This window comes from Calidris pugnax, unplaced genomic scaffold, assembly GCF_001431845.1.
Source record: "Calidris pugnax isolate Ruff unplaced genomic scaffold, ASM143184v1 scaffold7, whole genome shotgun sequence".
Classification (NCBI taxonomy): Eukaryota; Metazoa; Chordata; class Aves; order Charadriiformes; family Scolopacidae; genus Calidris; species Calidris pugnax.
In genome coordinates this window covers 1,902,763-1,912,678 of record NW_015090762.1, presented here as the reverse complement: position 1 = coordinate 1,912,678, position 9,916 = coordinate 1,902,763, and the positions used below count along the sequence as shown (strand labels likewise).

The following is a 9,916-nucleotide window of genomic DNA, read 5'->3' as shown; positions in this document are numbered from 1 at the left end:
GCCGCGGGTTCCCAGCCCGGTGGGGGGGGGAGCGGCGGGGTGCGGGGGGGCAGCGGTGCTGGCGGGGGCAGATCTGCCTCGGCCGGAGCGCACGGGGAAACGATGTTGTTGGCAAAAGTGTGGGAAACTGCACGGTCTCCTTCCAGAGGGAACGTCCAGTTCCGAGCGCGGTGGGTTGAAGCTGAAATTCGGCAGAGGTGCGCTTTAGCTGTTAGTCTTGGGAAGCGTTGCCTCGCTAAACTCCTTTTGCACGGCTTGCAGCTTCTGTCGGGAACACAGATTTCTCTTGTGCGCTGGTGAGCTGGCAGTGACAGCCAGCAAGAGGAGGGCTTGGCTGCCGGTGACAGAGCGATGGAGAATTAAAACTCTTTTGTGCTGTGAAACGTTTTGATTTTTGCATCAAGCAGTCTGTACCGGGGGAGAATTTCCAGCACATGCGCTTTTTGTTGGCGTACCTTTGAGATCTGAACCAAATCTCATGTTTAATTATTAATTTCAGAATATTTCCGATCCATCTGGCAGAGGACGTGGTTGGAGGGGTGGCAATGACAGCGCTGCCGAACCAGCCTTTAACCTGGCGTCTATAAATCGCTGAAGCAGCTGTTAGTAAAACAATTGTGGCTAATTGTAGCCTGAGACAGCGTTCCCGCTGCGCTGCTTCGGGAGGTGGTGGGGCACATTAAACGGCAGCTTTGCAGCCCCCTGTGCTGCCGCTGACACCAACTCCTGGTGACAAGGTGAGAAGTGCCAGGACGCTTCCCCCCCTGCCGTTGGAAAGAGGGGGCCGTGGAGCCCCCCGGCGGGGCTGGGGGCTGCTCTCGGCGTTTTGCAGCCCGAGTTTTGCCTGTTTCTTGGGGCCGTCGGGAAGTGCGTCACCCGGCAAAGGCCAAGCTGCCGTGCGTTCTTGGGGGGGTGCGGAGCAGATGCCGGTCCCACGCAGGCAGCAGCCGGAGCAGTGCAGGTTTGGTGGGGAGGGGTGTGCTGAGGAGTGGGCACGGGTGGGGGGTCCCGGGGAGGCGGTGGTGGAAGGAGCAGGAGGGGACGGAGGGGGCTCTGACGGTGTCAGCGTCGCTGGGTGCCAGCAGCTGGGGAACCCCCGGGGTGGGGGCCGGGCAGCTGGGTTGGGATGGGCATGGAAATGGCAGGGAAATGGGAGCAGGAGGGTTGGGCAGAGGGGAGGGGGAACTGACTGGAGAGGCGTCCCGGGGGAAGAAAGGGGGTGAAGAGCTGGAGAGGTAAAGGGGAGATTGGGGTGCTGGGGACAGGGGAGAAGGGGGTTCTGGGGGTCCTGTGTGCCAGCCCCCTTGAGTTTGGCTCATCCACCGTGTGGGCAGGGGACGGGCAGCCGGTGCACGGCACGTCCATGTGAGCAGCGTGATGGGGTCGCAGAGCAGCACCCTCAGGGTGGAGGGATGGCAGGGAGTTACACCAAGGGTGTCCTTCCCCCAGCGTTGGGCACCCCGTGTCGGGAACCGATCCATGCAAGCACGGGGAGCCCGGGCTGGGGGAGCTGCGGGAGCTGAACTGTGTACCCTTTGGAATGCACGTCCTGAAGAAAGGGATACCTCCACTTTGGCATAGGGACCTCTCCATTTTCACCCTCAAATTATTAAAAAAATACAAGTTGTGCCTGCTCTAAAACCATCCTCCCCTGTCACACTCCCTTCATGTGACTTGGTTGTCTTCCCCCTGGCTCTTCCCAGGCTTCTCCCATGGCGGGCGATCCCTGTGCCCCCCCCCGAGGTCAGAGCAGGGCTGCTGCGTTACCTTGATAACACAGAGCGCACAGCGGGGTCTCTGGGGGCGGGGACAAGCCTGGGGACCCCCGATGTTCCTGCCATTCCTGGGCTGTGCTCAGAGTCCTGCGTCCAGAGGAGAGACGTGCTTTCCTTGGCAGCAGAGCCCAGCTTGTCCTGGAGATGGGGCAGCTCAACTCTGCTGAGGCAGACCTTGCAGGGAACTGGAGCTCCTGATGCTGAACTGGGGGGTTTCCCTCCCAGTTGAAGGCTGTGGCAGCTCGGCCATGCGCAGGGTGGGACAGCGGGTGGAGGAGGGACCCCTGGGTGGGCAGAGAGGGAGACTGTGGGCCACAGGGCTTTGTGCCTCTTTTTTTGGTGGAGTCGCTCTCTCCAGGGCAGTGAGGATGCCAGGACGGTGCCTGTGGGCTGCGTGACACTCGGTGCGGCTGTGCAGGGACAGCAATCGGAGCCCCAGCGCTGCCTCACCCCCTCCACGTGGGGAGCACGGTCTGTGCCAGCTCCTGCTCTGCCAGGCTGTGCGAGGATGGACCGGGACTGCTCCAAACTGGTGGCCCATGGAGACTGGCTGCCCTTGGGGAGGGAAGGAGGTCAGGGGCAGGAGGGTGCTGTTGGGCCTCGGGGCTGAAGCCTGGTCCCTGGCAGGGCTGGGGAGGCATGGCAGGGTACTGGGGGTCACGCCAGGGCTCCTGGGGGCCGGAGAGTACTGGAGCAGAGGCAGGCGTGCTGGCTGGTGGGCTGCAGGGGCTCTTGGGATCCACCATATATCTTTTTATGAATGGCCTCTGCCCACAAAGCAGGAGATGCTGCTGGTACTTGCTGAGGAGGTGGAGGTGAGAAGCATCACCGGTGGGTGGAGTTGCCCCACTGAGCAGAGACAGAGGAGAAGTGGGGCATGAGACTGTGATAATTGCACCAACGGTGAAACAGGAGCTGATCTTAAGGAGAAGACAGAGGAGAACAGTCTGGGCGAACTCGTCAGGGAGAGAGGGACGTGGAGTCACCACTCTTGAATCTGTCTAACAGTGCTGCGCTGGGCATGGGAGGACCTAGTAGAGGGTGGTGGCCCGTCGCATAGCTCCGGCAGTGACCGTGGGAGTCAAATTAGAGCAAATGTCCAGAAAAGTAAGAGAAATGGGAAGCCCTTGTCTTCCCATTTTCTCCTTGCCTAGAAGGACACTGGGAGTGTGATTGTGCCGGGGGGGCACAGGTGGCATGCTGGAGGGGTATGTGGTGGGCCAGGGTGGGTACGTACCTGGCTGGGATGGAGCCACAGGGCGATGCGTGGTGCGATGGGGGGGCTGGGAGATGGGGTTCACTGCTGGGTGCCATCGCACAGGGTGAGGAGGGAAATGAGGGCTGTGGGTCCTGGGGAGGTCCAGGAGTCGGTGGGCTGGGGAGGTGCCCTGTGGCCAAGGAGCAGAGCCCCGGCTGCCCACGGGATGGGCTGTGCTTTGCAGGACTCGCCGTAGGGCCGGCTGCCAGGCCGGTGCTTGGCTTTGTTTGTAGGGTGTGTCTGGAACGGGTCTGCTGCTGGGACTGCTCCTCTGCTCCCACCGCGCCTCGTGTTAAAGACAATATTGTGCATGTACAGAGAATTGGCAAGGAGGCAGCTCTGTGGTGGATAGGGGACGGTTTGGGGTCAAGGGTTGTTTTTTTCCACAGCGGGGACCAGAGTCAGAGCCAGCTCTTCCCCGCGAGCATGGAGAGTGCCACCAGAGCCTCCGGCTGCTCCCTCCTCTTGTGTTCCTGCTCGGGGAGCACAGCCTGCAGAGCCAGATCTTGCTGGTCCTCCCTGCTCTGCAGAGCAGGCAAGGCTGTTTGCAGACGAGCAGGTCTTCCAGGAGAAGTGGAGCTCCCTCATGTCCTCTGTTCCCTGGTGTGCATGGCATGGCATGCTGGTAGGTGAGGAACCAAGGAGCACAGGGCAGTGTGTGTCCAGGCTTATAGATTGGAAAGTTTTGCTTTCTTGTTTTTGAAGTTCTGTCCAGAGTAAAGAGTTTAGGTGGAAAACCAGCCGTGTGGGACTACCAGCCAGAATGTCTCATCTGAGCAGTAAGTCTGGTAGAAAAAGGCTGTTATTGTCCTTATACTGAGCAGGAAAGAACTGACTGTGATGTGCTCTGATATGGACTCTTCAGAGACATCCACGAAGGATGTCCCGAGAAGAAAGTGTTGAGTTCTTCAAATGGGAATGCCATAGCTGTGAGTCCAAAACTTATCTACAGTAACAGATAATGCTTCTGAAGGACATAGCTCTTCAGGCAGAAATAGGCTAATTTTTGCAGATGACAGAGCTGAGATGCAATAAAAAGAATAGTTTAGTGTTATGCAAGGGCAGTTAAAACACATCAACTCCTGCTGAGTGTGGAGCTGTAGGACATTGCCTTAGAAGACTTACACTACAAATGACTGAAAACTGGAAAAACAAAGCTGCCACAGAGAGGTGGAGAGGTCATGGACACAGCTGGACTCCCGGTCCTGTAAGAGCAGGGAGTCGCTGGCCAGCAATGGCCCTGAGCAGCCCTGGCAAGGGGCCGTGCTCAGTGCTGCAGAGGAAGGCAAAAAACCCCCGGGGACCTGTGCCAATCTGCCCGGGGGAAAAAATTCCTTCCTGACCCCAGAGCTGGCGATCGGCTGTTCCCTGAGCATGTGAGCAAGACCTGCCCCCCGGGGCTGCCCTGGCTCCAGCGACACCAGCACTGCCCGATCCCTTCCCTCCTTCCACTGGAGGCATCTCAGGGGCTTCCAAGCACGGACACCTGGGACAGGTTGCTTCCTCTGCCAGGTCTCTGCTATCTGACATTTCTACCTGTCTATTGAGTGCTGCATCTGGCAATGGAAGAGTTGTGAATGGGGAGCTCTGGGGTGGTCTCCAACTGCCAAGAATGGATTTTCTTGTTCTTTGCGGACCATTAATTCCCAGCCTTTTCACTGATAACCACCTGAAAAGGCCTGGTACCCTTGGGGACTCCCAGGTGTTAATGGGCCTTTTCATGTCATGAATGGCATTGGGTCCATTCTCCAAAGCTTAAAGCGGGGTTAAGGTTACATCAAGGTTGATATCTCACCTTGCTCAGAGCTGGAATTGCGTCAGATGACCACCAGAGACCTCTCCCAGCCTAAATTCCTCTGTGATCCTCTGGCTACACCACAGCTCTTCAGTGCAGGGCTCAGGCATGGCATTCAGCCTGTTGCTGCAAGGCTGCTGAAATGCAGCCTGTGATGCCTGTTATTATGCAAGGCTGTGGGACCTCCTCTGCAAGCCCCTGAGGCTGCCATCAGCTTCTCAACCTCTCCCAAGTGTCTTGGTGCCCTTGGGGTGAATGCTGGACATGCAGCACGTGCGGCGAGGAGACCTTTGAATGGCAGAGGAATGACATGGAGTTGCCTGAGCAGAAGGTGCAGAGCACGAGGTGCCATCCTGATGGGAGATAAAGGCCAGCGTGATCACAATCACAACCACAACTGCATCAGGGCTGCCATGTTGCCCTGCCTGCATTAAAAACTGCTGAGTGATGTCATGTCTCTTCATTAGACCCTTTATCTCACTCTTCTTGGGAAACAGGCATCCCAGGGGCCCATGCTGCCTGCCTTCTCCATTGTGGTTTTCTTCAGTTCTCCAAACTAAGAATCTCCTCCTTGACCTTGGGGCAGCTTTCTCCCTCATCCCGAGCGATTGGCTTCTTTTGGAGGTATCTCTTGCTGATCTCTGCTTAGAGATCCTGGTGTGTGTCCTAGAAGAGATCTTCCTCATCCTCACTCATGTGGACCTTGCCTTTGCTTTTCCTCCAGACTGGTGCTGTCAACGAAGAGACAGAAGTCATCTCCTTGGGAACAGAGCAGGTCCCAGATGTATCGCTTGCTCACCGTGAATTCCAGTGGCATCTCAGAAACCTCCTCAAGGATCTCCCAGGCGCTCTCCCAGGTTTCCTCCAGAGCTTTGTGCAGAGCACTCTTAAGTTCTGCTGTGGTGGATATCTGCATGTAGAGGACAAGCCTGCTGTTCCCTGCCAGCACGCAGGCTTTGAAGCCTGGTTTGCTGGACCCATGGCAGAGATCATGCAGGCATTTCCAGCTGTGGGAGGGAGCTCCCCAGCTGGAGCTAGCTTGGACTGCAAACTGGTATGTCTGGGAGATGCCCATGTCACTGGGCATGGCCCAGTGTTCAGGCGTGCCAGATTTCAGGCAGGCAACACAGAATTATCCACAGCAGCAAAACAAACGCTGACTGTGAGATGTTGCAGCTGGATAGGATGGACCTTGGTGTCCAGGTGATAAAATGATACAATAAACACAAACTGATGCTCAGGGGGGAAAGACTAATTTTACCTACATTGTACTATATGCCTATATTGCCACTTGGAAAGGATTTTGGCATCCTAGCAGGGCATTACATTAAAGCAGGAGCCTGGGGCTCAGCATCGAGCAGAGGGGTAAACACAGCACTAAAAAAAGCACTGTCAGCACCGTGCTGTCCCTCAAAAGTGGTGGAAGCTCTGGATCTTGGTCCATCCACGTGCTACTGAACCTGCAGGGAACCCAGGGAAGCGTCACCGTAGGCCTGCCTTGTTCTCAGCTGCTCATGGCACATAAGTGCTGTTGGCCACTGTCAGAGAGGTGGACATCTGGGTTGAGCTGCACAGTCCTTCTTCTGGTTTTGTATCCCTTACCTGCAGTGAAAACTTGGTGCTGCGATATTCCAGTTTTACTGCTGTGCGGGGGCAGTGCTTGAGATTAGTAGCACTGGATTGTTTTCTACATTTCTTCTGTTGGATTATTTCCCATGTTTCTTGTGTGCAGGAGCAGGGTGGTTTCTCTGGACGGGTGCTTTTGGGCAGTGCTCTCATTGGTTGACGCTGGAGCCCTGTTTTGCATGTTTCCCATTCACACTGGAGTTTCAGAGATGCAGTAGTATGTTCCTTGGCACCACAACAGTTGCCTCATATTTTGATACCACGCTCCTTGTTGCCCTCTCCGAGCAGATGCTGAAGGTGTTCCTGTACAGCTGTGAAGCACAGAGCATTGGGTTGTTCAGAGAACAAATTATGAGCTGGGTTACTGAGGCAAGGCATCAGCTGCCTGACCTTGTATAGGTCAGTGCATTATCCTTCAAGAGCTAGCAAGGTTTTACAGATGATCCTTGGTTCAGTCACATTGTGCTGGATATGACCTCATTTCCTTTTCCTAACAGAGAGGATCTGGATACTGCCAGTGGTGACACGATCCCATTATGTCTCATGATGGGTCTGGCAGGGCCGGCCGGTGCCTTTCTGCAGCCGGCTGTGTCTCAGCTAAGCCAGCCGGCAACCAGATGACTTCCCCTCCAGTAGTGTGAGCTGAAATCCTACCAAGAACCATTTTGCTTTTGCCTGTTTACCTCCAGTAGTGGAGTAGGGAGATCCAGAAAGGTGCACTGTGCTCTCCTCTGATCTTCTCTAGGTTGTGGGTGGCTCAGGCAATCAGAGCACAGTCTATGCCTCTGAAGGGGCCAGGGGGACCATCAGTGGGGAAATGAGATGTGAAGTGGGCCTGAGGGGATAGCTTCAGATTACCATCTTTAAGGTCCAAACAAAGCAAAGGCATCTAAGACAAATGGCAGGGACAGGAGCTGTGACATTCCCCCCAAATCCCTTGTAAAACCAGCCAGACCAGCTGGAAACCAGTCCTATGGCCATTGGACTGTGCATCAGCATCTCTGTGGGGTTTGAAGAAGATCGAGGCATTCTCTGGTGAGGCACATTTGGGAGTCACCCTTCGGTGACTGCCTCCCAGGGTGGCTGGGGGTCACTGCCGTCTCTCTGACGTGCGCAGCATCCAGCTCTGATGCTGCCCAGGCACTGCCTGCCTGGAGAGTGACCCCATCACGGCGTCCACATCCTGCTGCAGGAAGCCCACAGCAAACGCTGCTCCGGGTTAGCACAGGTTTGCTTTGCTCAGGAGTGGGCTGTGGGAATCGGCTATTGTAGACCTTGGGGTTGGCTGGTTGCCTTCCAGAAGAAAGCCCAGCCTCTCTGCAGGTGACAGTACCTTTGTTTCAGCTTTCTCTTCACTCTCCATTTTGTGCCTCATGTTGTTGTCTCTCACCTTCTGCTCACAGTAGCATCATTTGGTTTAAACTCATTTAGGTGCAGTTTTATTTTCCCTTCTGGCTTGATGCTTCCAGCACAGGAAGGACATGAAGCTGCTGGAGTGGGCCCAGAGGAGGCCACAGAGATGCTGGGAGGGCTGGTGCCCCTCTGCTGGGAGGACAGGCTGAGAGAGTTGGGGCGGTTCAGCCTGGAGAAGAGAAGGCTCCAGGGAGACCTTGAGCCCCTTCCAGTCCCTAAAGGGGCTCCAGGAGAGATGGGGAGGGACTCTTGATCAGGGAGGGGAGCCATAGGACAAGGGGGAAGGGTTTGACACTGAAAGAGGGGAGATTTAGGTGAGAAGAACTTGTTTGGTGTGAGGGTGGTGAGAGCCTGGCCCAGGTCGCCCAGAGAAGCTGTGGCTGCCCGATCCCTGGAGGGGTTCAAGGCCAGGTTGGAGGGGGCTTGGAGCAACCTGGTGTGGTGGGAGGTGTCCCTGCCCAGGGCAGGGGTGGCACTGGATGGGCTTTAGGATCCCTTCCAACCCAAACCCTTCCATGATTCTATGATGAGGATGTCCTGGATGTCCCCCCCACCTCATCCCCTGTCACCTGCTCCTCTATGGTCCTCATCTTCTGCCTCCGTTCTTTACCAACCTTTGCATGGTATTTTATTATATGTTTTACTCTAAATCATTGTCCTGAATCGCTGATACGTCAATGACTCCAGACTCTCTTTCTCTGATACAAAGTAATTTTCTGTTTCTTCCTGCCACTTTTGGCAAAGGAACATACAGCAGTTACTGAATATGACTTCTCCATTGCGTTTTTCCCCAGAGTTCCCAAATCCTCCTCTGCATTTGTGCACCTTCTATTGGGGCATTTTTTTCCCATTTATGATTGCATAAATATTGGCATGCTGCTTGCCTTGGATGCTCTTGCTGTTACAAGAAGAGCTCTTGGTTCTTCTGTGTTCCATTTAATGTTCCCCTTTTGCAATGAGTTTGTTCGGTGGGTCCACACATATCTGCTCTTTGTAGTCTGCAGCCCAGCTTGTGTGCGTTTTGTCCTGGTAATGGTCTGTCCCAAACCGGTACCCTCAGTGCCCAGCATCAAATGGCACATGTCTTCTTTGCACTTGTCTTAATAATATGAAAAATTGGGGGTTGATGCAAAATGGCCCAATATTGAAAACCTGTTCTCAAATCAATAATTGTTTCAAAGTGAACGGGATTTCTGCAGGAATAAGCATTACTGGAAAGGGGGAACTTACAGGAGTGGGCAATAAAGTAGTTTTCTTTTTTGCATTACGTGATAGTAAAAAAGAAAAAGCTGGCTGAAATGTATTTATGGTTTAATCATTGTATTTGGGCTGTGACCTATTGTGCTTCGTGATTTAATTCCCAAAGGCAGGGCTTTGGAGAGTTATTAAAGTCTAACCATAAATGATATGGGGGATTTTTGTAATTTTAAACATTGAAAGGATGATTGAATTTATAAACTTCATAACTGTACGTACCGGCACCTCCCAGCACGGTGACCCCAGTGTCACTTTTTCCCCATGTCACCGGGGTCACCGGGGCTGCCCGGGGCCGGGTGCGAGGTGTCCCCGTGCTCTGTGCCCGCCTCGCGCTCCCGCCTGCAGCGGTGGCGCAGGCACAGCGCTGCTCGCCGCCTTCCCTTCCCCTCCCTGCAGCACCCGCTGCCGCTTCTCACACGGCTTTTCTGCCCAACGCAGGTGGTGAACGACGCCCAGAGCCCGGGACGGAGCCAGCAGTGGGTTTATCATGCGAGGATGTGCCCGCGCCCTCGCTGACCTGCTCGCCATCCCCATCCCTGCTGCCTGTCCCGGCCGGCGCCATGGGAGGATGCTTCTCCAAGCCCAAACCAGGTGACTGCCCTCCGGCGCCATGCCCCCGTGGCACCGAGCCCCCATCCTGCTGGCCCCGTGGGGAGAAGTAGGTCAGCAGTGGCCGGGGGAATGTTAATTCTCGGCTCCCGCAGGGAGGATTACCGGCCCGTTAATCCCCCCAAATTCCTCGGTGCTCGGGCTCCCAGGTGGGGAGCTGTGCGGGGGCTGCAGCAGTGGGGG

At 55.5% G+C, this 9,916-nt stretch overlaps 1 protein-coding gene across 6 annotated transcripts in view; it reads left to right on the top strand.

Annotated features, from left to right (window-relative positions):
* Positions 1-9,916, top strand: part of AIFM3 (apoptosis inducing factor, mitochondria associated 3) — a 50,662-nt gene that overhangs the window by 651 nt on the left and 40,095 nt on the right. For 2 of the 6 annotated variants that reach the window (XM_014942772.1, XM_014942366.1), the window contains exons 1-2: positions 617-737; positions 9,563-9,715. In XM_014942772.1, the coding sequence (XP_014798258.1) occupies positions 9,685-9,715 (31 nt within the window). In that variant the 5' untranslated portion in view covers positions 617-737; positions 9,563-9,684. Of the gene's footprint in view, positions 1-180; positions 198-616; positions 738-925; positions 962-5,561; positions 5,686-9,562; positions 9,716-9,916 lie in introns of those variants that run through there. The other 4 variants (XM_014942612.1, XM_014942695.1, XM_014942450.1 and 1 more) reach the window with 4 other exon arrangements.